At 44.4% G+C, this 19,177-nt stretch overlaps 1 protein-coding gene across 5 annotated transcripts in view; it reads left to right on the top strand.

Moving 5' to 3' along the window:
- The window catches only part of PCNX2 (pecanex 2), a 242,855-nt gene that overhangs the window by 127,676 nt on the left and 96,002 nt on the right, over nucleotides 1–19,177 (top strand). For all 5 annotated transcript variants that reach the window (XR_012490740.1, XM_019712884.2, XM_074316661.1 and 2 more), the window contains 2 exons: nucleotides 1,328–1,469; nucleotides 5,006–5,183. Coding sequence is in view for 4 of the 5 variants with exons in the window: in XM_019712884.2 (XP_019568443.2) it covers nucleotides 1,328–1,469; nucleotides 5,006–5,183 (320 nt within the window). In the remaining variant the exon portion in view is untranslated. The remainder of the gene's footprint in view (nucleotides 1–1,327; nucleotides 1,470–5,005; nucleotides 5,184–19,177) is intronic.

The following is a 19,177-nucleotide window of genomic DNA, read 5'->3' as shown; positions in this document are numbered from 1 at the left end:
AGACACTGATCTTGCCATTTGCGTCTCAGAAAGAACTGCCAGTGTACAAGGGAGTGACTCCTGAACCAAGATGGCAATACGAATGGGATCCATCGATGGGGGCTCAATCTCAGGAGGAACAAGAAGGTGGATGTGAATACACAGAGGGTGCCAAAAATATGTGTACACATTTTAAGAAAGGAAAACTGTATTAAAATTGTAGTACTCAACATATACTGATAACAAAAGATGAATACAAGTCACATGTGACTTCTGCAATTACAAGAGGGGCTCAAAGTGGTTCCCATCAGCATCCAGGCACTTCTGATTATGGCGAACTACTGCTTGAGCATAGATAACATCTTTTAAAATGTGTATACATTTTTTTGGCACCCCCAGTTGACACATGCATAGATGAGGGTTTGGCAAAGTGAGGGAATTTGTACCTAACAGCCTCAATTTTCTCTGGGAGGTAGATGTTATAGTCATTTGCTTGGGGAGAGTGGAGAGAGATCTTGAAAATTTGTTTTTCTTAATTTTCATATATTTTCACAAAAGGTAAAAACCCTTTTATCTATGTGTAAAATATAGATCATATACCTAGATTTCATGAATGATATATCAAAAATTTCATATCTTATGAAATAACCCACTTCTAAATCTACACCAGAAAACATTATGCATTGACTATAAGAATAGCCAACGTTGAGTTCCTACCCAACATCTTCACTTTTTGAACTGAAATTTCCTGCGACTCTTCCTCACTGTTTCATTTCTCACTAAAATCTCTTTTTATTCTTATTTTGATAAGTTCTAGTTGTATCTCTCTTCCACTTATTAAGCTGGTGTTTGGGTGCTGCTTTTTACTTCCCGTGTCATGAAGTATTTCCCCTCCATCCATCCTCACCATTCCTCTCATTCAAATTAATTTTTGTCAAGGCAGATTTCTAAATGCCCATCCTCCCCTCATTTTTCATCAAATGAAGATAGCTTTTGTGCTTTGAATCATAAAGATAATACATTCTTATGTAGAAATGTCAGCCATGCTAAGAAGACAGGAAAATACCAGTTCCTGATTTTGTGTGTGTGGTATTTGTGTTGCTTCCTGAGACCCTTTTCATGAAGTCCCAGGGAAGAATGGTGGAAACAGGTAATTTGTCTCCTGATCCTGAGGGGACTGCCCCTTTTATGTCACTGTTGGGTCACTCTGTGTGGTGAGTGTCTAGTATCTGGAGTTCTCAACTAGTGGCTTTTGAATTAAAGGGGAGATATTACTTATTATCACCTGTACTTAAAGAAAAATAATTTGATCCGTGGCTGTTCTAAGTGGGTTTTGTGTTTCTTTCAGATGTTGCCCATTTAATGTGGTTTGAACGACTCTATGTTTGGCTTCAGTGTTTTGAAAAATATATCTTGTACCCAGCTATAATTTTGAACGCACTCACCCTTGATGCATTTTCAATAAGCAACTACCGGAGACTCGGGACCCAGTAAGTGGATCATGGTTTATTCTCATGATTTGATGACGTTTTCAAAATCTAGTGATTTTTCTCTAAACTGCTGCAGAAGTCAACTTCCATGGTGGTCTTTTACTCAAACTCACTAGAGCTCGATGGTGATTATAGGGTGACTGGGGTACAAATGAAGTTAGAGCTACTTGAAGTGATGCTGTGAACGACTGTCAGTAGATTGAAAATCACCCTGCAAGGACTTAGTCAGTGAGCCCTAAGAAGGTGACGTTCATCATTTATACCCCTCACAAAGTGGTAACCCCTCCTCCCCCAATCTGCTACCCCTCTGACATCACATACAGCCGTTTTCGCAGGCACTGACAATGTACAGTTGAGCCCTTGGTTTCATATGTTAAGATTAACTCTGAACTTACAAATGGAAACCCTCTGGATAATGTATGGATTTGTCTTTCTGGCAAAAGGTTGAAGTTTCTAGTCAAATAAGTTGTTAGAGTAGCAGATTTGCTTATTAGTCACGTTGCTTAAACATTATGTGCCCAGGTCAACCCTGATGAATAATCTCGAGCCGACGGATTCAAACCTGCTCTTCCTTTCAGGGTGAGATGAGGACAAATTGATGAATACTTGCCAAAGACCGAGCAAGCGAAGATCAAAGGCATTGAATACTGGGCTTGGAGTGGATTCATGGTCCTACAAGGCAGACACTAAATGAAATGACCCTATAACCTTCCTGCCTTTATCAGACTCCACCTTCCTTCCAGCTCAGACCTGTTTCAGTTAGGCCAGGGCAAGAAGTCTGTGCCTTTTGGTACTTAAAACCCTAGACTTAAGGTCCAGAGTGAAAATTACTCTCACTGGATGAAGAAGGCAGGTGATGGGGCCACAGACGTCTTATGCAGTTTGGATGGGGCTCAATCCAGGAGATGACACTACATGTACAACCCCAATTGCTTCTCCTCGTGGAAGGTGTTTCCACTCTGGAACAATCCTGGCTGACCCCACAATGACCGCCTAGAACAAGGCAGATCCTTTGTTTCTAGAATGAGAGCTCTGAGTCAGAACCAAGGTAGCAAAGAAGGACCAGTGCTGCCTGGAGTGTGGAGCTAAGGTTTCCAGGTCCCCCCTACCTCCTGGTCGGCATCAGGATTAGACCTCCAGCCGAGCTGCAGGGTGAGAGCAAGCAGTTCTGGCTGTTGAACACAAGTCTTGGGAATTAGAGTCAAAAAACAGTTCAGAGAGAGTCCAGTTTGACCTAATGTTATTCCATCACCCCTGCAATGTTTTCCCAAACACTGAAGTCAGAAAGTAGCACCTTACCTGTGTACCTCAAGGTATTTTCAACTCCAAGATGATACCAACAGAATTATTTTTCTCAGAGCCCAAAGCTGACAGTCCCTTTATATTCTTGAGGCATCCATCTGAAGACTTAAAAACAAAACAAAAAAACAATTCTCAAGATTTCAACCACTCCACTAGACGAGCCGTTCTCAAAAAGGACAGCAGGAGGCTGTGTGTCTGTCACCCAGAGGCCTGTTTGAAGCTTTGTGAGCATCCTTCATTGCGACCACTGTACCGGATGGTCAGATAGCCAACGCTTCACTCGCAGTCACTGTTTCTTAGTCAACTTTCAATACCAAACCGCTAGTAAATGGTAGAAGGATGGATGGATGCATTATCAAGTGACTGAATCGTATCTTGTTAGGTGTTTACATTTCCCAGTCTGATCTCAAAGCATCTGTGCCAGGCCACTCACTGTTCACTGATTGCTATGTAAGCCTCTAGGAAACCTTTAGTTACGAATCATTAACTGAAGCCATTACTATTGCGATGTTAGAAAGGCCATAACATCACTCGTTAGATCTCCTGTCGTCTTATCCAGTCACCATTATCAAACACAACACAAATGCCGTGCGTTTTAACGATAGTCACAGAAAACAGAAGGTTTAGAATTAGCCCTCATCTAGCTCGGGCCTGAAAAACCAGAAAATCACCCATCTCCCCTGAAAACCAAACTATCCCTAGTCTTAAGACGCTTGTCATTGGGGTCTTTCCAAGGGCTTTGGCTGTCACCCCGGGGATGCTGTACCCTGGGCTAGAAGTCAGGTTTTCACACCGTGTTCTCGTCATGTCACAGGCATGAGTTGTCCAGGAAAAGAAAGGTGGGTTGTGGAGCAGCGTTCAGCCTTGTGGCAGGCACACTGAGGGCTTCCTGTGCGCATGCATAAAAAACGTTCCCTCTCCCAAACCTGCGTGTAATCAAGGGCCAGTGTTTCTCAGGAGGGCCTGGGGCAAACCTCTCCGGGCATGTTCAGGGGCAGAGTGGAGTGATCGCAGCCCCAGGGCTGAAGGCATGCAACATGTCAGATCACAGCACATAAAAATGCCAACATTAGATCTTTTTGATGACAAGAATGACAATTTTGCACCTGATTGGTACAAAGGCTTTGAAAGCACTTTTTCAATGCCCTCATCTCGGGATAAGATAGCAATGATGCTGAGAGGGTCCAGAGCCCAGGATCCCTGTAGGCTCGGGGAAATTGAGGCATGGCCCCAGTTTTCTGTATTCAGCCTCTTTCTTTCAAGTGCAACCATTGTCTGCAAAGTATTCCCACCTCTGTGTTCCTTTTGAGTTCCCAAAGAGGATATTATAATTGGGGGAATGGGAGGACCTAGTAATATATGCAAAGCCGTCCTGCAGAAAGACAGACCCCTCAAGCAGGTGGATGCCCTGTCAGGCCGTCACTCTCACGGTACATTGGTGGCTCCCCGCTGACCTCTCCGTCTGGTACAATTGCACACACAGCGCACGTTCCCTACATGGTTACTAACCCCGCCCCCTGAACAGGGGCTTTCAGGAGTTCAGGGTGCAAAGCGGTGTCCTGGTCTGTCTTTGCCAGACTGTTTTGGTCAGCTTCTTAACTGAAAAGGTCTGTGCCTTGGGAAGAAAATGTGGATGATAGAATTTTCAGCAGAAAAAAAGGGAGACCAGAACGCTTATGCTCGCTGGGATGACACATGCTGAGAAACATTGGAAGTTAAAATGTAAAAACAGTAACAATGACATTATTAAGATACGGGTTCTTTTCCTCTTTTCACAATTTAATACTGACTATGATTACATCACTGCTTCAGGAAGATTCTTTTATAACAAGAGGCATGCACTGCACAGACCTCGCAGGGGCAGCGTGCTGTCTGATTCTCACTCGCCGTCAAGCTCTCCATGGAAGCTGTCACTGCAGCAGTCCTTCACAGGAGCCCCAAGGGAGTGCTGCGTCCTTGCCGAAGGACTGGACAGTGCAAAGCATATGGTGGAAAGGAGCCTCCTCTAGTGGCAGAGTCTGTACTCAGGAGTCCCTTGCACTGGGTTTCAATCCAAGTTCTGAGAACCAGTTTATTCTGTCAAACGAGGGTACTCATAGAGCCCCCCACTTTGGCTTTTTGTGCCTGCAAAGTGCAGGATGCACAGTAAATGCTCCAAAAACGTTAGGTAGTGTCACTCACCCAGTAGTTTGCACACCGCCATTGATCACTCTCCTTTCTTTGCTTTCTCACAGCTGGGACATTTTTCTGGTGACGCTGGCCGGCATGAAACTTTTGCGGACATCTTTCTGTAACCCAGCTCACCAGTACATTCACTTGAGCGTCACTGTAATCTTCTTCCGTTTTGACTACAAAGATATTTCCGAGAGCTTCTTACTGGATTTCTTCGTGATGTCCATTTTGTTCAGCAAGGCAAGTTTATTGGCTATTTTCCTCATTTTAAAATTTAAAAGGTGCATTTCTTATCAAATGTTTTAAGAGTTGTAAACATTTTCTTCTTAAAAAATTATAGCATGAAATGAAATTGAATTACATATGCATGTTACACTCTGGCTGCCATTTGGGGAACATTCCCCATGAAATGTCAATGTGCATGTTATTTGCCAAAAACCACTAATTAATATGAATTAGCTGTTAATGTTGCTTGAAATTTTATGATATTTGTCTCTGCTAACAATCTCATTATAGAACTTCTGTAGATCTCAAATGCTCTGAATTAAAGATTAGCAACCAGCCTTTTTTTTTTTTAAATCTAGCATTCTGCCTCTGGAGGTGAACTTGAGACCAGGTGCCAAGAACCCGGTCCCCGGGTGCCTTTCCATTCCCTTAGCTTGTCTCAGGTCAAGATTTCACCTGTTGTAAAGTCGAACATGGGCAATGGGAAATCCGAATCACAATTCGGGCAAATGTATGCAGTGGTATCTAGTGTCTAACATGAGGGGGGTAGAGCCCTCTGGGTACTCATCTGAGTGTATAAGCCTGGGTTTGTAAACAGAAATGAGAAGGAATTGTGAGTAACTCTTGGCAAGTGACACCATAAGCCAAGTGACACCACAGCTCCTCGCGTCCGGCTTCCTCATGTGCTCAGTTTTCCGCCCTTCCTGAGATCGACTTAACCCACAACTTCCCCTCTCGTTTCATCATTTTTAAAGCTTAAGTTTTTTGCCCTCCTAAACTTATTTTCTTACCTTATTTTGGAATCAGTTCTATTAATTTTTCTATTTTTTATCCTTTTACTGGCTTTCGATCTGCTTGTTTTAGGTAACAAGTTCAAAACTCTCAGAGTATTCTGAAGAAACTCCAAAAGTAAGATCACCCAGTCACTGCGTACGTGTTTCCTGTTATAGCTCCGGTTGAGCACTGGTTTTTCAGTTGTCCACGTCCTCCTCGTGTCACTTGTCATTTGCTCCTTACTCGTCCTTCCACAGCTTGCCCCATTTTCCCCACGGATTCCGGAACCTGGGCCTTGCTCCTTTACCCAGAAACATGTTCTCTGACTTCTGTTCGGTCTTGATAAACTTACCAATTTTTCTGACGGTTCAAATCACAGGCTTCCTCACATGCCCTGTTTTCCTTCATGAAGTATAAATTGCCATTATCTCACATAATAAAAGTAAAATGACATCTTGTGACCTTTCAAGCACGTATGAGGTCATTGTAAATCATGTTACTGCTCGCAGGGCTAGGAGTGTGTAACAGATGCCACTGTGCTGGGTTGGGCTGAATTCCTGACCCTGCCATTCTGCGTATTTTGACAAGGTGATGTTTGTATTCCTTTCTGAACCTGTTTCTTTTACCACAGAAGTAATGACGCCAGGCTTAGCTGGGTGTTGAGAGGGTTCATGAACATACCTATGATAGACCTTTAAGTAAAATGTGCTGTCCAAATACCTGGCAGCATTTTTAAAGCCATCGCAGTAAAAAAGAAGTCACCTACTGTTAGTATGTGGAGGAGCGTGGCCGGCTTTCCACCCTGAACTCAGAATCATCCTGTAAAGGGACAGGCCTATCCTGTGTAGCGTGGCAGGGAGTGTGAGCGTCTCTCTGGTAATGTCTTAACAGCACGGCTTCTAAATGGTCCTCCATGTGCCATAGGGACAGTGACATTCGTCTGCAGGAACACAGGCTGCCTGTCCCTGCTGGGCTGCCTACTGGTCAGCTGAAAGGCCAGTGCTGCAAACATGTGGCTGGCCATGGCGTCCACAGAGAGGCTTGTGGGGGACAGAAAGGGGTGACTCGGAGCGGTTGTTCATTCTTCTTGTCACAGGGACACTGGGTGCGTGTTGTGCATGAATGTGGGGCCTGACGGGACATAGTCTGAAACTAAACCCGTAGAAACTTGGTTGCTGCAGGCGTTTGATGTTTATTGCCATAACCTTTTGAAACACCAATTAAAGCACTAGAAATTTCAAATGGAACCGTGGTGGCAGGTTCTTACTTTCTCTAATTGAGGGAGCATTAACACATACACCTTGGGTGTCCGCTTTTAGGCTGGAGGTAATAGCTGAGTCTAAAACAACAACAAAAGGCCAATGAGACAAAAGCTAGAGAGATCAGCAGAGGGTGTGGTGAGTGAGCCCTAACACGTCCCTCTCTCCTCCTCATGCCCGCTTGCCCTTCATCTTGAAAGGGCTGGCAGCAGTATGTTTTCTGGAATGAGGAACAAGATCTGGTTCCCTGACAAAAACAAATGTAGTTAAAGAAAGAGATGGCATTTGACATCTTCCTGGGGACAAAAGCCAGTAGAAATTAGTGCCAAGACGGTGGTGGCCGGGAGGAAGCCCCCAGCGAATGCTCCCTGGAAAGATCCCGCCTGCAAATCCCAGCTGGTGCTTTCTGTTCCTCCACCCCATTTTAATACGTCTTTTAAAACACGGTCAGTACTAATGCATTTGCTAGAGGCTTTCTGGAAACCTCTAAGATTGTTCTTGCAGGCAGCTCTACTCCTCAGATTTACTCATTGCACAGTATGCAATTTTCTTTGTTCTGTAGACTCGTCAGAGCCCTGCTTATGACACACGCTCTCGTCTGACCACTGTGGAAATCCCTCAGCCTCCCCTGCCCGCTCCTGTTCCGCTAACTAGAGAGCCCTTGTGAGTGAGCCTGCAGCCCACACCACGGAAGGGCTGACGACTAATGGAAGCCACTGGAAGGGCATCCAGTGTCCTTGGGAAAAGGCACTGTGTGAATATAGGACTCGTTGTTATTATAAGTCCGCTGTCCCTAATCCTCCAGGCTTTATGGTAGAAAGAAAGGAGAGACACTGTCGGAAAGATGATCTACAGAGTGAGATCAAAGCACCAGGGGGCCAGAGAATGGAGTCGATGGCTTCTGGAGGGCCCTGCCTGTGTGTGGTTCTCTGCCGCCCAGCATCACCAAACCCCCTGAGGTCTCGAAGATGCATGCTGGCTGGTCTCTTCAGTCTGCCAGACCTGGTGGAAATGGGAAACGAGTTCTAGGGTCAGAGCCTAACGGGAAAGATGAATGCGGCCCATGATTAGCATGGAGGGAGGTCTGGACGTTCCTAGTGGATGGCATCCAGGGCACGTGGCGGGAGGGGGGGGAGGGACAAGCAGAGGGGAAGAAGGGCCCCTGCACAGCCCATCCTGAGAGGTGTGACACCCCAAACACACACCCCAAGGGGCTCATTGCCTTTAAGAAGGCAGGCCATCCTTCCCCATCCCCCGTTCTCTCAATCTCTTTTCTCTCTTTCTTCTGCGCCCTTAGTCATTCTTCACTTTCAAGAATTAATTAATGTCATTAATTGTGACATTTCTAGTATGCCTAGGTCTTTGGGGGACATTCAGACACGTTCCAGGTGAAGATACTTGGTTGCAAGTAATATTAGGTTGTAATAGGAACAAGGGTGACAAAGCTGCTTTCGTGCTCTCCCACTGGTCCTGAAAAAGTTCTTAGAAACCATCTTGTTCTGAAATTTTTAGTAATTTTTAGTTGTAGAAGCAGGACTTGAAAAATTGCTGCCAGAGGATAATTTCCAGGACACATTAAGCATGAAATCCTGCAGGCCATTAGTTCAATATGGGTACTAGCACTTTTATTATTTAGGAAATTAAAATTAATGGGGGAGGTTGTTTTGATATAAAGCTGTATGAATAATTGCACCAGAGCCATGGCCAGTGGCTGTGTTACGGAAGACTGCAATTAGTGTTTGAGTTATTTGAAACCAGTTTCTAAATGGCATTTTCTTTGTTTTCTGTATACAGGTGGAAAGTCTTAAAAATGAACCACTTTTGAGGGAATGCACACTTTTACAGAAGTGTTTGTTTAAAATACTTCATTCACTGAAATGATTATTTATTGTGCCAGGCACGGTACTAGGGCACAAAGAGGACTAATCATAAGAACGACGGCAGATCCCCCTTTGGCCCTTCCGCGGGCCAGGCGCTCTGCACACGTGGGCCTGCTCCTTTCCACAATAGCTTCGTGGCACAGAAGTTAAGTCTGTTGTCCTGAGGTCTCACATTGTAAACTGGTAGCGCAGGACTCTCTCTGAGGCTGCCTCCTCTGCCTGGGAATCTGGAAAGAAGGCAGACAGGTCAAGAGATAATTATAGTCAAATCTGATAAGGGAGGTGGCCGTGGCAGAGAACTCGAACTGCAGAAGTGAGGGCAGAGATGGGACACATTCGGGAGCTGGTCACAGTTAGCGATGGTTAGGATGTTGGGGGACATGCACTGTGGCAGGCAGAGGCATGCTGGGGGCGCTCTCAGATCCAGGGCTCTGGGGACGAGGTGGTGTCAGTAACCAGAGTAAGGGAAAAAGAGAAAGAAGTTTTTGGGGAAAAGAGTGTTGATTTTTGATGTGTTGAATTGTGGAATGAGCAGTGATGAGGACCCAAAGTAAAGACCTGTGGAACAGGACTTTTTCCCATTTTAATATCTTAATTTGCATAACTAATACATAAATGTATGCTCACTGCAATGAAATTAGATAACAATGGTAAACTATAGAGAAAGTCTATTTTTATACACATCCCTCACTCCTTAACTCCTCTTTAAGGATAACCATTGTGAACATTTCAGAATAATTCGTTCCATTCTGTTTTCCTAAGTATTTGCACACACACACACACACACACACGCACACTACACACACACACATATAAAATAGATAGGATTATTCTTTACATGTTATGCTTCCCTATTTTTCTCACTATCTCTTAGAGAACTTCCATGATGTAACATTGCCTCTTCCTTTTGATGCCTGCATGGAATTCCACAGCACATCCATAATTTGACTAGCCATTTCTCTATTGATAGCCATTTAGTTTGTTTCCTTTTTTTTTTTTCTGTAATTGGGACTTCTGTGTTCACAAATTCCAGAAACCAAAATGAAACTGGCTTAATATAAAAAGGGAATTTAATAGTTCACATAACTGATTGGATGATTCAGAAGCTTAAATTACAGCATTGAAATTCTGTTTTTATCTCTCTGTCTCTCCTCTGCTGGCTTCATTCTTAGATTGGCTGTATCCACATGGTGTGACTGGTCACTAGCAGTTCTAGATTTGTAGCATTCTTACAGCTAATAATCCCAGAAAGAAGAGAAAGCATCTTTCCGTATTGTTTCAGCTGACATCCTAGAGGAGAGTCTCATTTGTGTCGTGTGTTCATTGATGAACAAGGTTCAGGTTCGAGAGGAATGCATGTCCTCTAGTTAGTGAGACCTGGACGTCTTGCCCATCCTGAGTCCTACCTGAACTGCAAGTCAGGGAGGGAGGAGAAGGAGAGCAGACGTGCAGTGTCAGATGCCACTGCATTCGACTTCACAGAGATCACAACCAACGTCCAGCTGTGATGAGCACTTCAGAAACACACTTCTGATAGCAATTGCTGGGTCGACCAGATGTACATGAAAGGGCCTCAAAAGAGAATCTTTCCAAAGGACTTCTATTGCTTCTAACAAGAATGAACAGCATTTACAAGACAGGCAGAAGAGGAAGATGCAGGAAGCGATTGAAAAGTGACCCATGAAACTAGATAAAGTACAGTGTGATGGGAAGCAAGAAAGGAAACGGTTCAGGAACGAGGGACTGGTCGACACTCTCAGAGGCTTCACAGAGATCAAAAGCCAAGACGGAAAAGTGGACACTGGATTAGCAATGGAGAGCTCAGCGCTGGGACTGCTGGCATGGCACAGGGGGCTGGTGCTGTTCAGGGCGGTTCTCGGCGGTCAGGGCCCCTGCTTACTCCTGTCTGGGCTCCCGTCCCGCTGCACTGCTCCGGGTACAGTGAGCCCTGCCAGTGTGTAGCCGACTGATGACATGCATTGGCCACAGGTCAGTGTATGTCAGTGTGGACATTTTGGAGAACTCTTAGCAGGCTATTCAGTGAAGCTGTCTGTAATAGAAAGCTTCACCATCCCAAGCACGTTAGGGCTGTTGATACTTTATTGGCCTAGAAGAGGTGGATGACTTTAGACATGATGTTCTTGTTATGTATAAAAGGTTTCGTCCACTGCCTTTGCCAGGAATAAACATGCTACATATGTGTGATGTGACAGGCCAGTGTACAGTGTTTATTTAGTGCCACCATCTCTCAATGTAATATACGGGGCTTGATACCTACTACCAGAACAGTTCTCCAGCATCCCGGGCCAGGAGATCACGGACACAAATGTCGTTTTCTCTCTCAGCGTGCCTTCCCTCTGCCTCCTCTGAGTTTCCGGATGGTGACATGTGCACCCACGTCTCTCACAGGGTCCTTATGTGGACTAATTAGTCATTTTGGCTAAATAATGTTGACTGATGCTCCATTTTCCACTTCCAGTTTATTTTTAGCTGACTTCCCCTACTGAGTTGAAGAAGGGACTTGTCAGGTTTATTGGTCATTTTCACAATTCTGGAATGGTCAGTAAGGTCCTGTCATAGCTTCCTCCCTACAAGACCAGACTGACTGCTATTACGGGGTGATTATCGCATCAGTCCCTAGCGCCTGGCGGGCTCTTCACACCCCGCAGCGGCCTGTCTTCAGGGAAGTGAAGTAACGAACTCTGCTCCGAGCAAACCGTTAAGTCGCCTGCAGTGTTCTGTAGGGAATCTATCGGTCACGAACCAGGGCCGCTTGTCATTTCCCAGTGTGGGTGAGAGAAGCGGTGACAGAGAAGAGGAGAACGGGGGTGAGTAGGAGAAGAATCACGGTGCATTGGAAACTTCATCTCCACCTAAATCTGGCAGGTGGTTGGTTGGTTCATTGAACAAATTAAGCAGGAAATAAATGATACCTACATTCTTATCTTTATAATTTTATAATGGCTTAAGACTTGTACATGAACTCTCATTACCAGTCTTTTGAAGGAGAACAGACCATGCCTTTGAGTACGAATCTACTGAATGAGGGCTCTAAGGTCTCATTGCATGAAACAGGCCCGTAATGTGTTTTCCAGGGTGTTCAGTTTCTGTTTCTGTTTCTTACGTTCTACTTGAAGTGAGAAGTTCAAGTTACCTGTGAAGCAGTCTGAGAGCAGCTCACATCTCCTCTGTTCCCAGATCTCTGCGCAGTCACACCCAAGTCCACAGCTTATGTTTAGGGACTTGCCCTCATCAGCTCTTCCGCATTCAACTTTATTGTCATAGAAGCAAGTTTCTTTCATGTGCACTTCTGTTCTGTCTGTTTATATAATATTTAATTGAAGTGAAAAGTCATTATAATGACAAGTAAAAGTGTTATAAACAGTTTCGGCAATAGGCATAACCACTTCTTGTTAAACATTGGACTCACGTAGTGGAATTGAGCAGGAGCATACAAATGAATTAAAAAATGACCTCCCGGTCTTGAGTGTTTATTGCGTTATAGAATTCATCACTAAGTTTTACAGTGCAAATATAAATGTCAATCTGACAGTTAATTAGGTGGATTTTAAAAAGAAAGTGCCTCCTCTAGTAAGGTAAGGAGGAGAGAGTTACATTTGCTTTAGTGTTGAGTTATCAGTATTTTTCGGTACTGATCAGTATTCTGCCCAATCAGAAGTAAGGAGACCTGCAGTATCTCATCATACAGATAATTTGATTCAACTGTTATTATTTAGTGACTACTAGGTATCAGCACTACTCGCTCCTTAGCTGTCTGAGGAATTGAGATGCTTTGGCAGGAATGCCCTCTTAGAGCTTAGTCTAGTGGGGGAGACAGGAAAGTTACAAATACCAAAGAGTTACACTAGCTCATCAAGGACTCTGAAATTCTGATTGCTTTCTCAGTTCCTTACTCAGAGATAAACCTTTGAAAGTATACCCAGTGTCTTCTCAATTTCCCCACCTCCACTGGTGCCATTTTGGTCCTAGCATCATTACCTCTCACCTGAGTTTACTGCAGTAAGATGTGAAGATAGTACAGAGTTCCCTCACACTCGAGGCTCAGGTGCCCCTATTATGCATATATTAGTATAGTGCGTTTGTCACAATTAATGAACAGAATTGGTCAGTTATTATTAAGTAAAGTCCATACTTAACTCACACTCCTTGAGTTTTTGAATTTGATATGCCTAGGGTGTGTGTGTGTGTGTGTGTGTGTGTGTGTGTGTGTGTGTGTTCAGTCTTGCTTGGGGTTCTTTGAGTTCTGTGGATTTGTGTTTTGGTGTCTGTCATTAATTTTGCAAATTCTTAGTTATTATTCAAATGTTTCTTCTGCTCCATTGTCTCTTCCTCTGGTATCACAAGTGAGCATATGTTAGACTTTCGGAGATTGTCCCACAGTTCTTGGATGTTCTGTTTTTATTTTGGTGTTTTATTTTGCCTTTCAGTTAGGGAAATTTCTATTGACATACCTTCCAACTCACTGATTCTTTTCTTGACTGTCCAGTCTACTGATGAGCCAATTAAAGGCATTCCTATTTCTGTTACAGTGTTTCTAATCTCTTTCATTTCCTTTTGATAGTTTCTTCACGTTTCCATTCTTTGTTTACATTATCCATCTGTTCTTGCAAGTTGTCTACTTTTTCCATTAGGGCTATCAACACCTCAGTCATAGTTGTTTCTAAGTCCCGTCGGATTATTCCAACATGTGTGTCATATCTGAGTCTGATTCTGATGCTTGCTTTGCCTCTTCAGACTGTTTTTTTCTTGCCTTTCTGCTTGCTGTTAATTTTGGGTTGAAAGCTGGACATGTATCAGGCAATAGAAACTGAGGTAAACAGGCCTTTGCTGTGGGTATTTATGTTGATTTTATTAAGAGTTCAACTGTGTTTAATGTTTGCATAGGTCCCAGAGGCTTCGATCTTTCTAGTGTCCTTGCTTTGTCTCCGCTTGATTTTTGGCTTCCCTGAAAACTCCTCTTGAGAGCTTGTGTCTTGCAGCTATTTCAGCTGTAATTGGGTGTCTTGCATCCTTGTGGTGTGCTGGCTAAGGTAGAAGGGAGGGGGCATATTCTTTTCTCTCCCAATTAGATCTCAGTCCTTTTTCGGACCTGTGTTTCAGGGCTGTGACCTTCCTAAGAGCTTCTGGAATGATGTAGTCCCCGCCCCCACCCATGCACTCTATTTCCTTCCCCGCAGAAGCATTCTCTGTCTAGTTCCTCGAAACCCTGACCCTGTTGCCTGTGTTTGTTCCTCCCTTGGGTGAGATAAGCTGGAGTAGAAGGAACTCTTCTTCTAACTGGGATAAGGCCAGGCAAAGCCCTTTACCCTTCAGGGTGGGCCATTGTGTTTCACTGTGGTTGTCTTCCCTCCCCCTGCCGGACCCAGGAGGGGGTCTTTCCTGGCTCTTCTCCATGAGAACTACTGGAGGTTCTGGAGGCAAATCCCATGGAAGTGCAGGGGGGGTGGGTTGCTAAGACTGTGGGGCTCAGGACTTTCTCAGTCTCGTGCTAGTCCACACTCTCACACTCCAGCAATAGATTAGAATCACCACATGAGAATCCCCACCAGTTCATGGCTCCAGAACTTCTGCCCCGGGTGGGCAGGTCTCACTGACTCTGGACCCCTGGCTCTCCAAATTCCAGCGTGGAGGTTTTTCTGCGATGTAAGTCATCTGATGGTTAAGAAGAGTCGTTGATTTTCAGTTTGTCCAGCCTTTTCTTCTTATAAAAATGGGAGTGACTTCTAATCTCTTTTCATGTTGGATCAGAAACTGGAAGTCCCGCAAGTATTTCTTTTAAAACCCAATCCAGATCTTGTCCCTGCTCAGAACCCTGAAATGGCTCCCCACTTCCTACAAGGTCAAAGCCAGCATCGCTTGCACTGGCTTCCAGACGGACCAACAACAGCTGGCTTGCCATCACTACTCTGACCTCCTCTCATCTTCCCATGTGGAATCCGGCTGTCCATGCAATTCCTCCACACTCTAGAACCCTCGCTCTGTGTTGCCCTCTCTGAAAGTTCTCCCCTCCAGAAATCCACTGGGCTCATCACATCAGCTCTTTCATGGCTTGGCTTGGAGCTCGGCTTCTGCGGCAGACCTTCCACCCAGTTCCACATTGCACCCTGCCCTCCTCCACCCTCCGCCCAGCCTCCTAGTCCTTTTCTACTGCACAGTTTTTGCCTGTTAGCCATTCATCACCTTCTAACGTGCTTTGTCATTGGCTTGTATCTCACGTCGTTGTCTTCCCTGCTAGTATTACGTTCCACAAGGGCCTGATTTGTGTACTGCTATGTCCCAATACCCAGAACAGACTCAGGCACACAGTAGGTATACATAAACCACTGTGGAACATTGAATGGTGCTCTCTTATGCTGACTATGCAGTGACTTACTCAGAGTCACTCACAGGGCCACACTTGGTCCTGTTCTCAGTCTGCCCAAGCACAGGAGTAAAGAATGGTTTGCAGAAGGTTCGTGAAGCGCCTGTAAGAACATGGCACACCTGGCTCTCAGAGATACACGTTCACTTGCTGCCACCAAGGATGGCACAGGAGAGAATTTCACAAGCTCAGTACTGTGTCCAGAAACAAAGACCATAGTCCAGTGTGTCTGTGTTCCCAAGAAAATTGGAAACCCCTTGAGTGGTAGGCCCGGCCCGCGGCTGTGCTTATTCATTTCCTGCCACCTGCAGCATCGAACAAAATGCAGAGTCACCGTGATTCCTCATACACAGCCATTGAGTTCAGTTGCAAGTGCAGACATGGGAAAACTGGTTTTTGAGAAATGAAGTCTTAGCTTGGATGTGGTGGCTGGATGACATTTTATTATTCTGGAGAGATGGTGACTCACAGGGCAGGGGAGCATGGGAGGAGGGCGTTTCAGATTGAGCATATGGGTCACTTAGAGGTCCCTCCTCGGGCTTTTCATGGTGTGTGTTTGGATTTTCTTGGCTTCTCATCAATCTTGTTTAGCTGCCTCACCGCTGCCTGCCTTCCTGTTCACAGCGGGGAAGTCCGCACATGAGCAGCAGAGCTGGCTGCTGCCCTGCGACTGTGTGCTCTGTGTCCTACCGTCAGCCAGGCCCCTCTGGCAAAGCTGAGAGGGGTAGGACACAGCCTGCTTCTCACTGTAGATTTTTCTGCCCCACGTTGACAAGCTGATGCATCCAGCTGGCCAGCCCATTACATGTGGCCCAACCATGACTTCACTCTTTACGGTGTCATGTCACTGGCCGGGAGTGCCTGGGCAGCCCCGAACATCCTTTAGTCAAGATTTATAACCCAAGGTATCAACTTCTGTATCTTCCACTCCCAAGTACAGCACCCACACACCAGAGATGAGTTCCCCTTAACTCAAACCACACACATTGCTGTAATTCATCTCCTGGAAGGGACATACGGCAGGAAGGAACGCCAACAGCCCCTCTATAGCGGCAATCAGGCTTTCCTCCCCACAGGGACTGTTAGCCTGGGATGAAAGAGTTATGCCCTTTTTTCTTCATTTCCCCCATTAGTCTCATGCAAAAGTGTGTTATCCTAAATATATGAATGTAGGATGTTGTTCAAACATCTGCGTAGTCTAATGTGTCCCTGCTACTATGTCAGAGAGGTATTTGTGGCTCCCACGTTGTTTAAAAGTCCACCACTTTCTCTATGGAAAGAGACTGCTCACTGGCGGAACGTCACACCCCTCCCGTCAGGACAGTGGTGGTGTGCCTTCATCACGGCCGAAAATTGAGGAGCCGCTCCGTGACTCTGCAGAACGGGAAAGTGATGTGTGTTTGAGGCACAGAACAGCTATTTGAGTGGCTTCTGGGAGTTCAGGAGAGGTGACAACTCCAGACTCTCTTCACTGAAAGAATTTTGAAAACCTCCCTTACTCAGTAACTAAGAGCCCTTATGAGGCTGACCACTGGCACTTGACATCCTTTACTGGCTGGAGGCTTCTGGTTCGACAGGATGTTCATATGGGAACCTGCAGATTCCAAATCCTGTGCTCTACCAGGTGCTCAGATTTAGGACAAGCTCTGTGAGGTCACTGACCTTCCCGTCCTTTCTTTCCTTGAGCTACCAGTTTTGGAAGTACTTTGAATGGACCAAACCATGGTGCTTCTGCCTCAGTTGAAGAAAGGCTGTTGATAAGACTGAGATGGTTACTATATAAGTTTAAAACATCCAGGGAGAAAGAGGGTAAATACCTCTCTTATCAGGAAAATCAGTGACCATGGCAATGATCTGGCACGTAAATGAGAATCAGGAAGTAACGAGAAAAAGTCCATTGAACACATGGTTCTATCACTTGATGAGTTGGGAAAATACCTGAGGCTTTTCTTCACTCATTGTTTCATTTTCTGGAAAACAATATCGTACTTGCACCCATTATGCACCCGCACCACTTATCTGGAAATAAGTGGACAACTAGAAGTAACATCAGGTCGGGCCACCCGTGAGTGTGCACTCCGATGGAGGGTGTGGGAGAGAAAGACGCGAAGAACACTTCTCAAACAATATCATAAGTGCATTAAGTAAAGTAACCTATATTTATTGAGCACTTCTATGCTGAGTCCTAAGCTAAAACGTTAACATGCAGTGTTTCATTTCATCTTCACCATAAATTTCTGAAACTGGCACCATTACCATACATGCTTTGCAGATGAGAATCTCAGTGGAGTGAAGCTTGTCCAACATCACACAGCTAGTGAGAGGCAGGGCTGAGACAAGCCAGGTCTGTGTAACTCCAAAGCCCATCCCATCCTTGTTACCAGGATGCTGTACTGCTTTCCATGTGATGTGAAGTTATAAGCCAAATACTATGTGGGCTTCTAGAGCAGGCAGCTACTTAGAGCAATGGAGGAAGAGGAGCAGGCAAAACATTGAACCACTCTTTCATCCCATTTTCTTCTATGGACTTATTATTTATGCCTCATTTTTTTTAAAGTCATTGCTGTTAACATTAAAAATTAAAACTTTAATCAGAATCGACCTTCAGATAATATTCTACCACAACATGTGTAGTGTAAGGAATTTCAACAGTTTCCTCCTTCCCATCTTTTGTGCTACTGTCCTGCATTTTATTTTCATATATTCTATAAATACATAGTGCATTGTTACTATTTTTGCTTTAGATCAAAATTGCTCTTTTAGAGCAATTGAAAATAAGAAAAATTGTACTCCCATTTTCTCCATTTCTGATGCTCTGTTTCTTTGTGTACATCTAGGTTTCCAACCTACATCATATTTCTCCTACCTAATAACTTCCTTGAACAAGTCTTGTGGTACAGGTCTATTGGCAATGAATTCTGTTAGTTTTGCTTGCCTGAGAAAGTATTTCTCTTTTATTTTTTAAAGATATTTTCACTGGGTATAGAATTCTATATTGACAGCCCCCTCCCCAACCTTGCACTTTAAAAATGCCGTTCCATTATTTCTGGCTTACGTGGTTTTTGATGAAAGTCTGTAATTTTCACTTTTTCTCTTCTCTGTGCTGTGTTTTTTGCTTGTTTTGTTTTTTTGTTTTTTTTGTGGTGTTTTTTTCTTTTTTCTGCCTTCAAGATTTTATCTTCATCTTTTGTTTCCAGAAGTTTGATTGTGATGGGCCTAATTGTTGTAGGATTGGATGTTATTTGTTTCTTCATTTGTTTGCTTGTTTGGGTATTGATCCTCCTTGGTGTAAATCTGATCTGGAATCTGTGGCTTGGTGTCTGTCATTATTTTGGAAATTTCTTGGTCAGTGTTTCTTCAAATACTTCTTTTGGCCTGTTTTTCAAAGCATATTCAAAATATGCTTTAGTTAGATTTTGTTCGGCAGCTCTTGGACACTCAGTAATGTTTCCTCTATTGAATTCACTCAATTTTATGTTTGTGTTTCAGTTTAGGTCATTTCGCTTGACCTATGTTCAAGTTCATTGATTCTTTCTTCGATTGTATTAGTGTGATGAGCCTACTGAAAGCGTTCTATATCTGTTATTGTGCTTTGCATCTCTGTCATTTTCTTTTCTTTCTCTTATAGTTTCCATCCATGTGCTGAGATTACCCATCTAATCTCCTGGATCGATGCCGTTTCCATTAGCGCCCTTACCATAGTTCCAACATATG

The sequence above is a fragment of the Rhinolophus sinicus genome, linkage group LG12 (genome assembly GCF_036562045.2).
Source record: "Rhinolophus sinicus isolate RSC01 linkage group LG12, ASM3656204v1, whole genome shotgun sequence".
Classification (NCBI taxonomy): domain Eukaryota; kingdom Metazoa; phylum Chordata; class Mammalia; order Chiroptera; family Rhinolophidae; genus Rhinolophus; species Rhinolophus sinicus.
The sequence above is the reverse complement of the archived record's forward strand: the minus strand, read 5'-3'. Positions and strand labels throughout refer to the sequence as shown.